The 20,372-nt window shown below is 41.6% G+C and overlaps 1 protein-coding gene across 1 annotated transcript; it reads right to left on the minus strand.

Annotated features, from left to right (window-relative positions):
• Positions 1–2,335: 2,335 nt before the first annotated feature.
• LOC133151167 (probable global transcription activator SNF2L2) lies at positions 2,336–5,879 on the minus strand. The gene is made up of 5 exons (XM_061273954.1): positions 5,775–5,879; positions 5,497–5,598; positions 4,541–4,793; positions 4,343–4,469; positions 2,336–2,341 (listed from the first exon to the last, which is right to left on the minus strand). The coding sequence occupies exons 1-5, from the start codon at positions 5,833–5,835 to the stop codon at positions 2,336–2,338; spliced, it is 549 nt and encodes a 182-aa protein (XP_061129938.1). The 5' UTR covers positions 5,836–5,879.
• Between the last annotated feature and the right edge of the window lie 14,493 nt (positions 5,880–20,372).

A 20,372-nucleotide genomic window follows, 5' to 3' on the forward strand; every position in this document is an offset into this window, starting at 1 on the left:
AGCACTTACGCACTGTCCAGTTCGTAGATCTCAGAAGGCATGTTGATGCCCAGCGACCGAACGTTCGCCCGAAGAAAGGAAGGCACGGCCGGGCGAGCAGGGTTGGCCGCCAGCCTGGCCCGGACGCCCCCGCTCTCGCCCCTCTTCTGCCTCCTCGCACACCGCTTCCGACGCTTCAGGACGGAGCAGACCGAGTGCCTTTAATGTCCCCGCTTCAAAGTCCAGATCGCCACAAAACTCGGTTTGTTGGCCACAAATATATCGAAGACAATGCTTTTCTTTTTTTCCAATACACTTTTTATTCACATTTTTTCCATGTACAACATTCATAAACAATTTCACAAAATACGTCTTACATGGTATTTCTTTACAAAAAAATACAAATAATGAAATAATGAAGTAGCAAAATCTAGAATGAGCAAAGCATGTATCCCAAACATTTTGTCTATTATATGTTCAAATTAACCTAAAAGAACAAAACAAAACAGCTTCTCTTTATTTGTAATATTGCAACTGACAAAATGAGTGTTTCCTGCAGGGGCTCAAAAGTCAACAAGGTTATCAGAAAAGTCCAAGTCTTTTACGAAATCAATAAAAGGCCTCCAAATCCCTTCAAACAAATGTTGTTTGGCTTTACGTATATATGTTATTCTTTCCAATGGAAGACAAGAGAGCATCTGTTTTAGCCACTGGGAGGTGCTCGGTCCAGTAACATTTTTCCAGGTCAGAGCAATACATCTTTTGGCCATTAACGAGCTTATATCAATAAAAATTGAGTCTGTTCTACTGAAGTTGTGTTTCTTTGGATATAGAGCCAGTATAAACAGCGAGGGCTCCAAAGTAAGCTCTTTTGATATTATTTTCTCTATTTGATCCTTTACTTCTAACCAAAAACGTTTTATCTGACTGCATTCCCACATACAATGTATTAACGTTCCTTTTAAGCCACACTTTACACAGATATCCGGAATATCCTTATTGTATTTATTCAATTTAACAGGTGTCGTGTACACTCGCTGTAACCATTTAAATTGTATTACTCTTAGACAGCTATTAATAGATATTTCTTGTGATTTTTTGCAAACTCTTCCCCATTCTTGCTCACTGATTTTAGTATTTAGATCATTGTTCCAGGATAATAATTTACTTCTTGAATTTTCATTTGAATTTGTTTGTAGTAGGATGTAAAAGTCTGAGATTATGCCTTTTCGTAATTTATTCTTCAACAGCAAGTTTTCCAGCCGTGTTAATGGGATCCGTCGTAGGTCGCTTTGATACCCTTTTACAAAACTTCTCAGTTGCAGGTATTTAAAGTAGTGTTTTTTGTCAAGATTGAACTCAACCCCGAGTTCTCCAAAGGTCATAAAGTCATCAGACTGTGGAGGGTAGAGATTCCCAACTGTCCCCAGCCCCTTAGTCGCCCATATTTTGAAAGTGGCATCTGCTCTCCCAGGAGTAAACAACTGGTTACCCCATATCGGACTTAGTTGCGATAATGTTTGTGTATCTCTGAGATACTTTCTAACATCATACCATACTTGCACCATGAGTTTCAAAAGAGGATTTGTTATTTGTTTTAATAATTGTTTTTTTGTGTCAGAATAAAAAAACGTGTGCAGGGGTAATTTTAAATTTTGACCTTCCATTTCCACCCAATGCGGGTTATTGTTATCGTTATTGAAATAGAAAGTCAAGGAGCGCAGTTGCGCAGCCCAGTAGTACCACAAGAAATTGGGACATCTTAACCCTCCCCCATCGAATGGCATGTATAAAAGAGAGAGACGAATCCTTGATCTTCCATTGTTCCATATCAAACTCAAAATAATTTTTCTTATCCAGGTAAACAAGTCAGTGGGAGGGGGCAAAGCAATATTTTGAAATAAGTATAACAATTTTGGCAATATAGTCATTTTTAAAGTACTTATTCTTCACATAATCGATAGAGGCAATGACTTCCATCGGTCCACAGATGTTCTGATTTCTTCTTTAAGCCTGCCATAATTAGCCTCAACCATTTTTTCTGTGTTCGGTAATATTAGGATTCCCAGATATTCGAATTGGTCTATCATTTTGAATCTGTAAACTGTAATTTGGGCATTGGGATGCTTTCTTTCTATTGTGTTTAACAGTAACATTGAAGACTTTGTTTCATTTACTTTATATCCTGAGATAGTCCCAAATAATTTTATTACTTCCAAAACTGCCGGGATTGAGGACGTAAGTTTTGATAGAAATAGTATGACGTCATCGGCAAACAGTGCGATCTTATGTTCATGCTGGCCTATTTTTATTCCTGATATTTGCGGCTGAGAGCGTATTGCCGTTGCAAAAGGCTCTATCGCTAAGGAGAAAAGCAGGGGAGACAGAGGGCAGCCCTGACAACAGCCTCTTTTTATTTGAATTGGTTTTGAAAAACGTCTGTTAGTTAAAATTTCTGCTGTTGGATTTCTGTAAAGTATTTTTATCCACTTTGTAAAATTGCTTCCAAGGCCAAATCTATCTAAAATATTAAAAAGATAGGGCCATTCCACCCTATCGAAGGCCTTTTCTGCGTCAAGAGAAAGGAGTGCACAGTCTTTTTCCTCTTTCTTGTAATGCAGAACATTTATAACCCTCCTCACATTGTGAAAGCCTTGTCTTCCACTTATGAACCCATTTTGATCGTTACTTATTACCGTAGGGAGGATAGTCTGAAGCCGCCTTGCCAATATTTTACAGATTATCTTGAGGTCAGAGTTTAAAAGACTGATAGGTCTCAGGTTTTCACATTTCGTCGGAGGTTTACCGGGTTTTGGCAGTAGAACTATTGACGCTTCATTCAAGGACAGCGGGAGGCAATTTCTTTCAAATGCTTCTGTTATCATATCTAACAAAGGCGCCAGCAGTTTATCTTTAAATTTCCTGTAGATATCAATAGGAATGCCATCCGGGCCCGCCCGTTTACCTAACTTCATTGCGTCAATGGCACTTGCAATATCTTCTTTTGTTATTTCTAATTCCAGTTCGTTTTTTTGTTCATCTGAGATACCGTTTTTTTCCGTGTATAGTGCGCAATATTTTACTAATTTATTGTCCTAAAATCTGGGGTGCGTATTATACATGGGTACAAAGAAAAAAAATTTTAATTTTATTTTTTTTAATTTTTTTTTTTTTTTTTTTTTTAAATAAAGTCATGGTACAACAAAACCAACAACAGGACTGACCGACAAAGTCGTGGAACAAAAAGACAGGGTGACATTACCAAAGACAGGAACAGAATGACAGTAACACATGCAATGATCCAACGGTGAGCGAGGGGCAGACAGGACTTAAATACAAAACACGTTACATCGATTGAGGTGACACAGGAAGAGCGGGGTGACACGAACAGAAACTATGGCAACCTAGACACATAGCAAAACTGGGGACGAGACATGACAAATCTCCCCCGAAATAAAACTCACCTTTCTTCTTGTTTGTTGTCAATCGCGCATCGCATTCAGCCATCCTGCCCAACACACTTAGTAAAATTCATAATTGACGACACATCGTTTGATGCGATGGTGCAATCCTCGATGGTGTGTTATTGTCAAATATTGTTTGTTTTTTAATCTCCATCGCGGACCGGACGTCATACGGAGGCCGCCATTACAGATGCGCAGAACGGTTGCGCAAGACACGTCAGCTATATAAAGAGCGAGAGTTCAGTTCTCCACCTATTAGTTTCAATTCACAGTTTAATTAGCAGTTTCAATCAGCAAATAACAAAATGCGTATTACAGGTAATATTTTATTTCACAACACTTTGCCTTGTTCCTTTCGTCTCTGCTGTTCATTTCAAACACGCTCCATACGACCGCAATGCTCTTGTATCAGACGCTCGCTCGATCACCTGCTAGTTTGCCGTCTGTCACAATGTACCCTACACAAATCCGAAACATTTGTTGCGGCTCCGAGTCACGACGAGGGGCAAGTTTTGGTTTCCAAGGGTGTTTTTATTCCTCTTCAACGTCTCTCCCATACAGAGCCGCCGTGTGCGCACGGAGCGCGGTGGTGCGTTTAGGGGCAGTCGGAGAAATCAACGCCAACAAAAAAAATGACATCCAGCCTAGTTAAGACCATACCAAAGACTTTAAAAATGGGACCCATTGCCTCCCTGCGTGTGTGACGATCTTTGGGACTTAAAAAAAAAAAAAAATTAAAATTTTTTTTTTAAAAAATTCATAAAAATTGGGTGCGTATTATACATGGGTACAAGCTTTTTTCCAGCATCAGCATGCCATTGTTAGGGGTGCGTACTATACATGGGGGCGCACTATACACGGAAAAAAACGGTAAATTAATGTGCAAATTCAGCACAAACCTGCCGCTGGAAGTTGAGAAGCCGCAGTGCCTTGAGCTCCACCGTGGCCTTGTTCCTCAGGTCGGGCGGAAGGGAGCCCGGCAGACTCTCCAGCTCTTGGATACGATGCGCAATCCGAGCCTGCAGCCTGGTGGACGTCATTATCGAAGCGATTGGTGGAAACTAATCGATGTGTTTAGGGCTACAAAGCACTTCTACCTGTACTCCCTCTCCTGCAGGATGCCCACCGGGTCCAGGCCCTGTGGCTTCTGAATGGGTGTGATGCGGTTCTGCTTCTGCTGCATCTGCAGCATGGGAGACACTTGCTGGCCCGCCGGTTGAGGGGCCACGGAGCCGCCCGGCAGGGGCCCGGCTGGCAAAGAGGCGGCCTGGGGAGGCGCGGGCGACGGGCGACCGCCGCTCACAGGGGGGAGGTGCTTGGGGGCGCCGGCTTGATTGTCACCGCCTTGGCCTGGAGAAGAGGAAGCTTAGTGATTGCTTGGTTGTCTACTTTTTGTCTGGGATTTCTTGGTTTTGGGTCAGTAAGAATGACATTTTTGAAACGAGGCATTATGATTTGAGCTTCATCTTTTTGTGCTGTTTGGAACGAAAGTAAAAAAAATCTTTGTTCTAATTAATAATTACCCCCCCAACCCAGGAAAAAAAAAAACTTTCCTGTCTTAATTGATACGTGTTGTAGACGTCTAAAGGTCATGTATTTCAAAGAATTTACCTCAGCTTGCTGTCAAATAGAAGAGTGTGACGCAAGACGGTACACTGAAGTTTCGTCAGCTTCAAATTCTATTTTATGATGACATACGGAATAAAAAGGGTGAGTTCTATTTCACAGCACTGCTCACCTTTTGAAGTATTTCCTTATATGTCTAATTTTGCTGTAGACAGGCAGGTTTGCTTTGAGCAGACAGAAACAAAAGTGCAAATGTGCCTTTTACATCTGTATCTAATATCCTTTTTTGTTTTGAACTCAGCCATTTGCGAGGGAGCAAACAAAGTAAGCAGAGAGGTAAAAAAAAAAAAGAATCAATCAGTTTCTGTAGAGAAAATGTGTATCTGATCTTTAATCGATCTTTTGCAGTGTTTTTAGTCTCCTGGTAAAATGACAGAGTTAGCCTCACGATCCTAAAAGTTGGGTTGCATTCTTTTCCGATACATACCATCGAGCCAAGGTTTGGGCCCTGCACCTTGATTGTGTCCTTGCATGGCTGGAGTGGGGCACGGGCTGGACTGGGCTCCACCCAAAGGTGCCATTGGCATTCCTTTGGACCAAAACAAATGTTGGTTAAAAAAACTGCAGATTTTCAAGCAACTAAATATCGAACAATATCATCGTTAACAGTAATACGTTTTTTTTTTGTTTTTTTTATTAACAACTTCAATTATTCTCTTGTTAGCACGTCGGTGGCACGCTTTTCAAATGTGGTATCATTCGTACCTTGAGGTCTGTTGTAAGGACTACCACTCGCCGCCTGTTGCTGCTGCTGTTGCTGCTGCATTGTGGGTAGGCTCCTCTTTCCTTGCACGGCCAGTTGGAGGTTCTCGGGCACCCCCTTCGAACCCTCGTTCGTGCGGCTAAGCTAACGCTAAGCTAGGAGGCTAATGAGCTAGCTGGTTCTGATTCTGTGGTGTAGACTCTCTCCCCCTCTCTCTCCCTCTTGCAAAGCGAGCGGGTCAGAAAAGTTTTGACAGCAACGAGCACCGCGACACGGTTAAAAACACGCCGCACACGGCGACAAGGCCCTCACGCCCCCCGCCACGCGAAGATCATTTACCTCTCGGCCGAAGCGAAAGTGGAACACGGCAGCAGAAAAAAAAATCTAATGTTTCTCTAAAATATGACTGCAGTCGTCAAATTCACTCCCCCTCCGTGCTGTTTTGCTGACATATTTAAAGTTGAGCTCGTTGGCGCCGTCGCGCATTGGCTGGATACACAGGATGTCCCGGCTTTTTTCTTCTCCACTCTTGCCTATTGGCTCCGGTGCCTTGTAGGTCGTCGTGTCTTCTTTCTGGGTGTGTTTTGGATTGTACTGTACAACTACTGTAATGTTTCAACATTGTGATGTATTAAAGCAGGGGTCCCCAAACTTTTTCCTGTGAGGGCCACATAACCTTTCCCTTCTCTGATGGAGGGCCGGTGTCAGTTTGTAACAGAAAAAGTGTGACGATCGTAGGGGAGCTTAAAAAATGTATTGTTTTCCAGAGAGCCACACATAAACAAATAACGGTTATTTAATAACCCTTTCCAGGTTCTTTACAGAAAAAAAGTCAGGAAACAAATAACACTATTAATGAAATAAATAATAACTAAATAACCCTCTCTGAGTTCTTCACAGAAAAAAACAACTAAAAAAATAACTAAATAACTTTCTCTGGGTTCTTAATAGAAAAAAAAAACCATGGAACATTAACTTTCTGTTGTGCCATGCACAATCTTAACAGATAAAAGTTCAGCTCAGTTGTCAGAGCAGAACCTCTGACACATGAGCAGTCTCTTAAAGTTCTTGTGTTCCTTCCTTATAATCCTTTTGTAGGTTCCAGTAGGCTTGTAGACACCGCTGTCTTTTTTGTTAAAGTTTGATAGTGCGTCATAGTCTGGAGTAAGATTTGTTGTGGCAATTCTTAGGCGAGATCCGAGGTGTTGGTCCGTTTACCTCGATCTGTGACGGGTAGATGTTGACGTTCATGTGCTGAAACTGCATCTGAAAGCTCAGCGCGCGAATTACAAGAATGCTGTCGTCACAGCCCACGCTCTAAATTCGGGACTGATACAAATAGAGCGCGAGTGCGCCATGTCCGTACACGCACGCACTTGTGCACCGAGCTTTCTGACACGGCTTCCGGTAGTAAATGCGCAGGCGAGCGCTTCCCCATCTACTGGGGAAACGCAGTCATTGCAGGCAAAATGACCAAAAAAAAAAGTTTAATACAATTTGTTCAGGGTTGGCGGGCCGGATTAAACGGTCCCGTGGGCCGTATCCGGCCCGCGGGCCGTAGTTTGGTGACCCCTGTATTAAAGTGAAAAGACGTTTAAATTAAAAATGACATCGACCAGTTTGTGTGCCAAAGATTTTTCGACCTACAAATGACGTTGTAAATTGCGTAAACAAGCTTTATATAATTGACAGTGCTTTCTTGAGCCCCCCCCCCCCCTCCCGATTTGTGTGAGGTTATTACATTGACCACAAGGGGGAAGCAACACCTAGCACTTGTTCTTTAAAGCTCTTAACGCCATTGAAAGAAGTCGGTGACAAAAGTGCCACATTAATATATAATAATATTTAATAATAAAATAATTTAAAAATACAAAAACAAAGTGAAGAAATAATCTTTTTTTTTGTATTTGTTTAATCGCGTCTATGTATTGTGGTATCCATGTGTTGGGGGTCTGCCTTTAAGAGGCATAGCCTAATAGTGACATCAAGAGCTGGAAAGTTGTTGGCTTGTGAGTCTGCATTAAAAAAAAGTTTGTCTGCATGTAGTGTATTATTCCCGTGACGGTCGGTCGGTAATGACTTCAAATAAACTTGCATAACCATTTGACTGGAACATTAAAAAAAAAAATCATTCGGTGTCTATTGATATTTTTACAAATAGGATCTATTGCAATGAAATTTTGAAACCATTTGTTGCGCAGACCAAAATATAATTGTATATATTGATGTATATGATTTATGTATACATTTGTATATGTTTATAAAGCGCTTTGTAAGTTAACCCCTGTAAACTTGCTTTCATATTCATTCATGGTTCCTTTATTCCTTTATATCATAGTCATTTATTTTACCGCCATTCTGAGTTTGCGGTTACCGAAATGACCTAATTTTGCCGCAAGACTTTAACAAGCGTTCTATTGCCCGTGTTGGCCAAAGCACACACGGCAACAATTGAAGGAGAAAGTGGAATGAAAACGGTTTGTATTCGATGATGTCATTCGTGAAAGCAACCAATCAGCGGTTCGCGGGCCGTTTGTTACCGGGCAGCCAAATGACGCCAAACAATGAGGATGTCATCACTTCCCCCTTTTTTTTTTTTTTTTTTTTTTTAAAAAGCTCAATCCCAACACGTCAGGTCATGCATGTTGAATCGCTTGGCACGGTAAGGGAAATTTCCTTTAAAAAAAAAAAACAAGAAAGAAAGGAAGCCACAGAGGATAAGCCATTAGTGGCAACTCTATCCACCGTCTTGATTTGTCATTGCTAGTGAAAGGAAATCGTGGCCACTGAGCTCTGTGAAACATGCAAAGCATAACATTTGCTCAGGCCGGCTCTCTTGTGGTTTTCAGGGGAAAGCAAACGATCCCGGAGCCGGGCTCCAAGGGCTCGCGCGCGACCTCCCCGTGAACTGCTCGTTAATGATTATATGCTTGATATATGCGGCTACATATGGTAAATGAGGGCACACTTATGGGGAAGCCACAGGGGCCTTGTTATGCTTTTTGGGCTGTTTTCGCATGGCCTTAAAGATGTCCACCTGTTTCCCGTTAAGTCCCAGCGGAGCGGAGCGCTCAAGTGGGAAAATGGGCAGAAGTAGCGCAAAGTCACTTCCGGTCATTTGGTGTCAAAGGCGCCGCTGAGCCTCCTGCCGTGTTCGCTTCCTAGATATTCCAGAATGGATGTAGAATTTTGTCTTTTTTTCTAAAATGTTGTCTATGTAAAAATGAATTCCGTTTGATCTGCCTTGCCTTGTAATTGAAATGTCTATATTTGAATAATATTATAATATTTACATATTATCAATATATCACATTAGATCCATCATGACCAATATTAAAAATATTATTAATTATTATTATGTATATATATGCTAAAAATAAGGTTTTTTCCTGTATTTTTAATATTAGATATTTTATTGTTACTCTTTTTTTTTTTTAAATCGTATTTTGGGAGTAATATCAAATACTGGACTGTATATCAAATGAGCGTCCGTCAATTAGATGTGGATTCTCTTATTGGCGGGTCAGTCCCCGTATGCTAGCCAATAGCGGGGGACGACTGTCCAATTAAACAGAGGAAATCTCATGAGACTTGCAGAGATCTTGAGGGATTTGGACTATTCTATTGACCATTGATCCCCGCCAGGAGATTTGAATTTGATCTCCAGGTTGTCCGACTCGAGGGGCAGCACAATGTAGCGCTTCAGCTGTATCGTATCTCCAGACGGACGTTGCCAAAAACGCAGAATGACTTATTTAGTCAGAAATGCGGGGGTTTGCTCCACATGTGCGGAGCACCAGGTCCGCCCACTGGGGTCCCACGATGGATGACACCAAAGAGAACCTGTCATCTATCCTTGACATTTACCAACCTAATTAAACCGCTGCGTTCGTAAGGTGTGTCCCCCCCTCCCGATGGCCGGCGTCCAGGGTCCTGTCTACATTTCACTGAGGGACTTCTTTGGGCGCCCAGCAATTTGCCTGAACAAACTTATCCCAGCTGTTCTCTGGAAAAGGCATCAGCGCGACAATTCCAGGCATGTCGGCCCCCGTTTCCAAAGCAGAAGAGATGGTTCTCTTCTTATTTGAGTAAAAATAGCTGTTAGAGTGGTGCTCACTCTAACTTATTTTGCAAGAACCACTCGGAGACAAGTTAGTCGTTTTGGGCACCTGCAGGCGGAGAGTCCATTCGTCGCTGTGCGTACAGCAATGATCGAATGACGTCTGACTCTCGCTTCCCACAAGACCATCTTTATTAAGAGAAAAAGGGTGGGGGTGACCATAGACTGAATAGACAAGTAAAAAAGGCCCTTGACCTCTAGATTAGCAGAGCAGGGGATGTTTTACGACATTGTGTAGGATGGAACAAGCTAGGTTATTTATTACTGGTTACACACCAACATAAGCATAAAACTAATCTACCAAGGTCATTCATTACTGGTTACATACATTCCAACATAATCATATGATCAAGATAGTTTTGGAAAACCCTGACAATAGCAACGCCTCCCGAGGACGGCGCGTGAGCATCAGGATGAATGGTGCGGTAATTCGAGGCTTTGAATGTAATAAAAACAACAAAAAATCGTGGTTGTCGTAAATAACTTGGCCTCCGCCAGATGGAACAGGTATTTTGTTGTTTGAAGGCGCTCCAGGTATCGAGATTTTTGTTGGAGGGTAAAAAAAAAAAAATGCAAGTGTCCAAGATATGAAGATGACATCACGAGGAAGCAAGTAGAGAAGGAAAGGGAGGTAGCGACGAGGTATTTTCCAAGGGGATAATGATCCCCCCCCCCCCCCCATTATTTCCTATGGAAAAAAAAAAGTTATTTGATGCCTTTTTAAACAACTTTCTATGCTTTCAAGGACACTTTTGTTATTTTTGAACGTTCAACTCTGCGCTTTTGAACTTGGTCGTGTTACGTAACGGGTAACCTGGGCGTGCCCAATAACGTGGCAAGCGCCCATTTACATCAGACATTCCGCCGCCGCCGCTCATTTGTAGGCCAACTGCTTGAATTTTTCCAAAAGTGTACATGAACATGTTACTCATTCATTTATTTTGATGTCAGTACAGATCTCCGTTCCCCTTTTTTCCCACGAGCCTGTCTGGTTAATCATGGCCCGAGACGACCTCAATGGCGAATCAAAACAACATGGCCGCCGCAGGTGTGGGCGCTGGACGACTCTCATCCCTGGGTCGCCATCTACCCGGGACCGCCTTCAAAGCGCGGCCAGCACAATAACATCGCAGTCGTCCATCAAAATGTTAACACGTTCTCGCTTAAATACGAAAGCCCGGCCCGGCAAATAAAAACAACGTTTCTGTCCCCATTGTTCAAATGTGTTCTGCTGCTTTATAACAGTCGCCCATCGCTGAAATTCATCCCCAAATACCCTCATGTCTCTCACGGCAGCACAAAGATGGCTCACTTTAGGGAGTTCAACACTCTTCTGTGTTGCTAAGACTTGAGTCAGACAACATTAAGGTCATAAAGTTCAAAGTTGCCGAGCAAACGTGAATAGACCCAGTGCAGGGAGAGAAAAAGAAAGTCTTATGAAGATTTGCGAGTTGATTTATAGCTTGCACCGTCCTCGTTCTAGAAGAGGCGTAAATGAGAGAAAGATGGCGGGCATTTTACGTACACGTTGTGCCTGCGAGATGGAAGTGCGTGAATGTGGCTCCGCCTCCCCGCTGTTTGATTGACGACTTGCTATTTGAACATACCAAAGACGGATACTTTATTCTTCTGTGTGTCAGGGGGGAGGCAACTGCCACCCTCCCTCGCTCAATTTAGACTAAACTAGTGCTTTGACGCCATCTTGTAATATTTAAATGATGTCAAATTGAGTGGATCTTAATTTAGTCAGAACTTGTCAGAACTTTATAAGCTTTGGCATCCAGTGAAAAAAATGGAAGTATGTGTCCAAAGAGGCGGCAGATTTTCCGCCGGGGATGGCAGGTTAGCCACGGTTCCAATAGCAGGTGACTTGGAAGGGGGTCACCATGTGGTCATCACGGGGGTGCGGGGGGGGGGGACGGGATGCTGGCAACAACTGGGAGACATCACAAGTGTTTTCCCTCAAGTCAAGGTGTCGTTTCACACTCTGGAATCTTCCGTCTGACAGCGAGCGATTGATTTGCAAGCGGTGGACTGCTACAACGATGCGCCGGCACCTGTGTCGCATTTACGCCGTTTTTGACGCTCATTAGCGCAACATTGTTGCCGCTTTGTTTAAGTTGCTTCCCATCAACAGCCACCAAAAATACAGCAAAGTACAAATTTGGGTAGGCCCAAACACAAAAAATATATAAAATAATTATAAAAAAAAAATTCAAAATTTAACACAATATGTCCTTTTTCTTAATATCGGCCATACAAAAAAGTTACAAAAATGTTATTTTAAAAAACTGTCCAAAAGATGTCCCTAAAAATGTTTTTTTTTTAATTGAATTCTTAATTCTGAATTCTTAAGTCTTAATTTGAATGATTGAAGAAATCATTGAAAGTTTTCACAACAAAAAAAAATACTATAACACAATTTCATGTTTTTCTGAAAATCTGCCATACTACTTCAGTAGAATTATAATATGAATAAAATTTCCTACAGAAATTCTTAAATCAACCATCATTAATGGTTCCTTGCAACAAAGACAATCGGAAAGCACATTTAATCATTATTTCTACTTTTTTCTTTACTTATTCTACACTTAGTGGTTATGTGAATGGCGACATTTCAAGGTTTGGGGACCCTTGAGGTTGAACATCTGCCGAGGCCTGAGAACTGGCCTTCATCGGCGAAAGCCATAAATGTCAGTCGGCAGAAGTCGTAATTGATGCGAGTACAGATGTCTTACGCCACAGCATCGTTTGCTTTGACGCTTTTTTCCCCCTAAAAGCTGAGAAACTAACAACAAGTTACAGAAGTGGCAAAAATACTTAAGTGCACACATTGTAAATAGTATCGATGCTATTTGTTAGCCAGCCTAAGGTGTTTTGTATTGTTTGTTAGCATTAAGCTAATCTGACTTTGTAAGGCAAATCTATGTGGTTGTTTTGTATTCAAAACACTGTATGTTTTCAAATATAGTGAATAAAAGTAAAAATAATCCAAAACCCAAAAATTGTATTTGTATTACTTGGCACGGCAGACAGCGAGCGGCGAATGTTTCGTATTAGCCGTGTGAAACGCCTCCCGTTCCCTGAGGTTCGCTTTTACAAGCGAGAAACTGGATATTTCCTATTTCATTCTGCTTTGAGGACGTCAGTGCACATGCGAGTGGCGAAGCGCCCCCAGCCCCTTTGATCGCCCACCACCCCTCCCCAACCGAGACTAATTGTGGGGGCGGAGAACAAATGAAAGGAATATCGGGCCCATTTCATGGGAATTGGCTGCCCGCCGCTAGCGGAATTAGCCGCCTTTACGCGCAAACGATAACTTCATGCCGCGCTGTTTGGGGATGTTAACGGTTTACTTTATTGTCACCGTGACAACATAAGGTCACGGGGTGCCAAGTAGTGGGTTCACGGCCAGACGTTTTCTATTGGCTCTTGTGTCTTAAGGGGTTTTTATTGTTGGTTATCAAATAATTGTTTTTTGATTCTTTCGAGATTTTGTGAATTTTTTCAAATTCTCAGAATTTCAGTCACTCAACAATTTCATATTCTCCTATTTTTGCAGTCCTCCGTGAAAGCGAAGCTATCGCAATATCTTCGCGGTAACTCTAAGTCCGCTTTTATTTTGGAAAGCAGTGATCGGCTTTTTTTTTGCCTTTTCGTCTTATTACACGTTTGTATGAAACGCTACTTAACGATCAGCACACATTTGTTTCTTTTTGCTGCGGTGTCGGGTGACAAAGTTGCGCATGCACAGGAGCAATGTGTTGTTGTTTTTGTTGTCGTTTAGCCAGACAGGTGTCACAGGCTCGTTGACCTCTCAAAGCTGTGTACGCAAAAACAAAAGCCAAAAACAAACACGAGCGCTATCTATTTAGCAGACGTCGACCACTATTGTTGAAATGCAGCCCCAAAACAATTTGCAGTTTGTGCTTTTTTTTTTTTTTTTTTTTTTTTTTTGGGGTGAATTTGGATACAAATTGATAAAAACATAGTTCAGTTCAATCGTGAATTCCTCAGCGGGTAAACTTGTAAACAGGGTGACCTAATGCCAGCAGAGTGTGTTTGTACTCAACACATGACTCACTCCTCGTGGTCGGGTGACAAACGCCGCTGTCGCGGAAACAATTCAAGCAGCCAAACTGTCGCTGCTCCCTCGCGCCGTCGCCGATAATCTACCCGTCTTACTTTCAATCATCCAGAAATTCGAAAACACTTTGGGTGTGTTTTTGTCACTTTGCCACAGGGGGCAGCATAATACATTCGGATCAAGTGAAGCCATTCTTCGAAGAGGATAAAGAATGTATATACGCTTGCGAGTGTTATGACCTCTTGGGTTGTCTTATTGAGCTACTTGGGTGGGTGGATGTATTAAAAATACTTTTGGGCGCCCGACGGCAGAGGTAGATCCGCATATTTTTGTGACACCTCTTAAATTAAATGTACTTCTTGTCTCACCATCCAAATATGTGTGGAAATGTTCGCGTGTGGTGCCAGGCTTGGCAAGGGGCAAAAGTGGCTCACAATGATTTATTGAGAGAAATCATTCTTCTTTAGAAAACCTGTTTCAGTATTGGCAAGCCATTTTTATTTTGGAGTTTTTGCCCTCTCTGCTCAGAAAACAGCTTCTTGTTTTCATTTTGGAGTTTTTGTTGTGCTCAACCTAATCTTATTTTATTTAACTTGTGTTATATTTCTAATGTTGTTTTTATTGATTTATTGGGGTACTTTGGGTGGTTTTTGTTTCAGTATTTTATATTTCATGATTGAATTTTAGTGTATATTTTAGTATCTGATTTGTTTGGTCAATTCTCATTTTAGGGTATTTTTATTTCATTCATGTTTTTTTTAGTTTAGTCATTTTTTATATGAATATTTTATTTCATATCTTTTAACTTTGTATTTATGTAGTTTTACTATTTCATCTACTAATTCATTTGAATTTGTTTTGTTTTTGTGTTCTTATTTTTTACCTTTCCTTCCATACTATTTTATTAATCTGATTATATAATCTCATCTTTCGACATCATCTCCTAAATATGTATAGTATGTAATATTTGATATGTAGACAACGTTTTGTGTTTGCGTGGTGCAGGCGGCCAATGGCGACGCTCGCTCGCGTTTCCGAAGGCAAGGCGGCGGTGGCGCTGACGCCGCGGAGTCCCGTCAGCGGGTTGGTCCTGGCGCTTAATGGCATGTTATCAAAACAAATCACAGTTGTAACAAAAAACACCTTTTTTAACCCCCTCCGAGTCCACACGCTATTTCCAGGAATAAATTCAATTCAATTTACTTGAATTATTATGATGAACTTGTTTCTTAAAAGCCGAACCTTTTTGAAAATCTAAACTTACTTCCATTAAACCCTAAATTAAAACCCTAACCCTGTTTTTTGAAACCCTGGGTAGACCTTATTTCTCAACCCTACCCTATTTGAAATGTCAATTCAGGGCTCCCGGCTGTCACCCTTTTGCTTCTAAATCTTGAGTCAGCGCAATCCAAACTTTTTATTTACCGTATTTTCCGGCCTATAAGGCGCACCGGACTATAAGGCGCACCTTCAATGAATGGCCCATTTTAAAACTTTATCCTTATATAAGGCGCACCGGACTATAAGGCGCACCATTAATGCATCATGTCAGATTTTTAATCCAAATCAAATCATTCTCCATTTTATCTTTTTTATTTCAACTTCAGACGGAAACAAATTACTTTATAATCATAAAATAATGATCCATAGTCTTTTTAAGTCATGATTCATAGTCTTCAGCGGGCCACTTATGATTGATTTCATGACACAATGCTTTGGGCCAGTTTAAATTTAGGAATTTGGTCCATATATAAGGCGCACTGGGCTATAAGGCGCACTGTTGGTTTTTGAGAAAAATTTAGGTTTTTAGGTGCGCCTTATAGGGCGGAAAATACGGTACTCTTTGCAGTGTTCCAGAATGTTCTTTTTTCTTGCTGAGAAATTTCTGCTCCACTTTTAGCATATCTATTAATGGTGAAAATGAGCACAAATGCCAATATTTCCTTTACTGCGTCCATTCATTTAAGAAGCAGCTCCCCATTTGGGGAGGAGGGTGTGGCCAGGGTGGGAATCTCTTCATGTCAGATGATGTGATCTACTGAACTCATCTTGTTCTCGGATACCCCTCAAGTATCCAACCACCGGCCCCCTCTCCACTCCCCTCTACCCCCACCCCAGCCCTTCATCCTTCCAAGAGCCCACATGTGCCCAATATATCACCCGTCCCCCCCTTTTGTTTATTATCTCCTTGGATAAGCATGTGGAATCCCCATCTTCCAGTCTTTTACAAGCTCGCAGCAGCCGGCCTGGTAGCGCACACACACATATACACACATACACATATGATATCTCCAATGTAACAATCAAAGAGGCACGCGAGATTTTGCGCGTTTCCGCTGGCGGGCAGATGTGCGACTTCAAACGGGCCAACATCTTATTGCCATGTGTCAGTGTTGTAAAAGAAGACCAAAACACTCCAAAGCCCCCTCGTAAATATCTGCGCTACACAAAATACATTTTGTCTAAATAGAGTCTTTGCATTTTTGTTGTTTTCTTGGAACAGGCTAAAAATGTACAAAACGACCACAGTGGATCCCACTGGGCATCCTTCACTGGGTTTTTTGGTGATATAGATTAGATTAGATTAGATAGATAGATAGATAGATAGATAGATAGATAGATAGATAGATAGATAGATAGATAGATAGATAGATAGATAGATAGATAGATAGATACCCTTCAATCCATATATATAGATGGATTAAAGGGTATCAATGTTTCCATTTTATTCAAAGTAAAACAGATAGAATGATGGCACGCAAGCAAACGAAGATGAAACAAATACATAAAAATAAAAGACATAAAAATAAAATCCATACGTGGAAAACAGTTTTGGCCGTGCAGGCCCCGCTCCAAGGTCCGAGCCCTTGCCAAGGTCGTCTTCTTTTCTACTGCAAGTGACTTCACTCGTTGAAGATGATGATGATGATGAGCATCATATGTGCAACATGCACACGCACAAATAATGTCTAGATCAGGACATTGTTAATTATGAGCTTTTATTACTTGCAGACAGGAGACGTAACCTGTGAGACAAGATGACTTATTATGGGATCATCAATGTAGTCATTCAAAAAGCTGCCACACGTGGAAAAGACACACACAAACGCACACATCCACACACACGCCTGCACGCACGCACTATCGGGACGAGGACAGTGGGAAAAAGCAAACTGTCGGGCCAAAAGGTTGCAGGCCTGGGACGGCACGTTGCTTAAATCTTGTGTGACATTTATGTGGGCGCGTGTGAATGTAGTTTTTCCCCCAACGTTTTTTCACTCTACTTTCTCCTTCGGCCTAGCTGTGTAGTTAAATGCGACGGCTACCTAGCTAGTCCTCAATCTAGCTAACTCACCGTCACTAACTGTCAGATGCCATTTTCAAATTTTAACAATCTGTTTGCACGTGCAAGTTAGCCAACGCTAACGCGGTAGCTTGTGTTTGCCAACTTTAGGAACTTGCGGGATGGCGCTATCAAAGCCAAACGTTTATGAGCGCAACTTTCCGTGAGCACAAGTTGGTGACCGTGGTGCTCCAGCTGGACACGTCATCAAGCGGCTTAGGTTGGGCTGGGCCAGACCCCTGTTAGAACCTCGCGAGGTCCTTTACAAGGTCCTCACCCCTTAAGACCACCCGAACGCAAAGCTATCAAGTGTAAGGACCTTGTCATTTTTATTTTTTTTTACAGGAGGTGACGCTCCTCAAAGTGGCTTGTTTAAAACCGCTATGGGAAAAACATCAGTGGAACAAAGTAGACTGATGAAAAATAACGACTGCAAATAATCTACACAAAACAAAATCAATGGCACATTTGTGGGCTGAAGCATTTAAAATATTCTTTGTGTGTGTTATATGATAATTATCATGGTTTTTATTAGCAGTTATTTTTGATAACTCTCACCCTGCACAATAGAAATAAAATCTATGACTAGAAATAAGCTACAAAGTTAAAAAAAAAAAAAACACGGCGGACCTTTTCACTCTCCCATATTCCTGTACATGTCATATTATCCAATTGCTCCTCTCAACAATTATTTTTGATAACCGCCACTCTGAGCATTAGAATTAAACAGTGACTAGAAATAATCCACCAAATCAAAAATAAACTCCTCTTCATGCGCTTTCCTGCAAAATGTCTCTCCTTGGTAACTGCCAATTTGCATGACAGAAATACTCTGAATAAGCACAGTAGAAATAAGCATATAGTTACAAGAAATAATCCCCCCAAAAAAGAGTGGCACATGACGGGACTGGATTCATAACTCATGGGAGCACATGCGCTCGTTAACGCGGCACACGCTTTGCTTTCCTCATCACTTGGTCGGAAGCGTCTGGCCTCATCATCGTCATTTATGACATTATTCTTGGCCCGCTCAAACTAATACCACAACACATCCTGATGTGATGTAAAAACGGCTCGGGTTAGGGCCATTAAAAGCGCTAACGCTAAAAGAATCTGCACTTTTTCAAAAAAAAAAAAAAAAATTGAGACTTTTACGATTTCCTTTGAATTTTTTTTTTTTTTTTCCGGTTTGCGACTGGCCGTGGTTCCCTGCTCGATTCCCTCCTCACTAAATCGTCTTTTTTAAGCTTTTAAAAAAGTTCAAATGCACCAGGGTCCACTTACACGTGTCAACGCCGCGCCCCGGTTGAAGCTTCCCCAGCCCGTCAAGATTTTTCTTTTTTTTTCTTTTCCACACCGACAGGTTTAAAGAGCACACATGTTTTTCTGGCTTTCCCATCATGCACCCCGTCACCACGACAACACATGAATATTAGCGTTTGGTGCAAATCATAAAAGCGATGCTGTATTAGGGATTAACATTTGACTACATTTCCTTATTTTTCTAATAATTTAATGGAACGGTTGCATTTTTGCGTGAATCTTTTGAATGCTTATTTCCATGCCAAATAATTTTTAAAAAGTCATTTTTAATCAATTTAGTAATTAAATAAATGTGAAAATAAATTGTATTTTGATGCATTTTTTTTTTCGCTGTGTGCACATGACAGTGATGATGATGATGATTGATGGATTGACTGAATCCGCAACTTCTGAGGTGATGTCTTCCTGTGTCGCGCAGCTTCCCCCCCATAAGACCCTTTCTCGTTTTTATGGCGGGGTTATTCTACAGGTGGAGTCAAATATGTTTGACCTTCAAATGCACCCCTGTGTCCTTAGACAGAGCTGACTTCCATGCTTTGCTGACATTGACACCTCTCTTCAATAGTGGGACTCTTTGGTTGGGACATTCCAAAACTGAACTCAGTTTTGAAAAGTCAGACCCTTAAAATTAGCTTCACTTAACACAACATGGAATTTGGTAGGCTTATCTTTTATGTGTGGACCCACAAAAAAAAATCGCAAGAATCCTTCCCCGGTGAAGTAAGTAAGTATAACGATTCTTGGATTGGACCTTTTGGAATTAAAATTGAGAAATGTTAGTGTGTGTGCACACTTCAAACAGGCCATGGGCCAAGTGAGTTAAAACACAGTGTGTTGATGTAACAACACACACATTAGCACAGACGCTGTTGCCAAAACAGGCGCAAAGTTGCACAGTGGCAACAGGTTGTTTGTCAGCCAGCACCAAGGTTAAAATCTGGAATAGGGATGGGCGGATCGATACCAAAATATCGATATATCGATCCAGGCTGCTCATTTTTGAGTATCGATCTCCCTAGCTAAAATATCGATACTTACAATTATTTAATTATATTTTTCCCTCATTTTTTTCTGCTCCAATTTGACGACTTGCACTCATGCTAGCACTACTTTTCCTTCCGCCTGCTGCACCGGCGTGTCCTGCTCTGCTCCCGCCCCCTTTTCTCACAAGCCAAGCCCTCCTCCTCCGCCCCCCCGTTCCAATCCAAACAAACACAAACAAGCATGGCCACGGCGGCGGCCCAGTCCGAACGCAAGAGAAGTCTGGTTTGGGGATATTATATTTTACTTAATAACAACGAGGCAAAATGTGAAATATGTCACAAAACAATTAAATATTGTGGCAACACCACAAACTTGACAAAACATTTAAGCAAAATTCACCCCACGGTTCATGAAGAGCTGCAGTTGAAACGTGCCGCAGACACTAAGGCAGCGACGGAAAACCCTGCAGCCACACCGAGGCTAAGGTACCAAAGTACCTTAGAAGCAGCGTTTCAGAAAGGCAAGACATATCCAGGTATCAGGTGCTAACCAAAAATCGTAAGCATTTGTGGTTGATGTGCTATTTGAAGCAATAATTACTACGCTTTAGTCAGTCATTTATAAATAAAGTTTTCCCCTTTTCAATTTGTGGTCGAACGCCATACGTTTTATTTGTAACTCCACTTCCTATAAACAACACTAAAGTATGACAATATTAAATGTAAGTATCCAGTGGCTTTACA

This window comes from Syngnathus typhle, linkage group LG3, assembly GCF_033458585.1.
Source record: "Syngnathus typhle isolate RoL2023-S1 ecotype Sweden linkage group LG3, RoL_Styp_1.0, whole genome shotgun sequence".
Classification (NCBI taxonomy): domain Eukaryota; kingdom Metazoa; phylum Chordata; class Actinopteri; order Syngnathiformes; family Syngnathidae; genus Syngnathus; species Syngnathus typhle.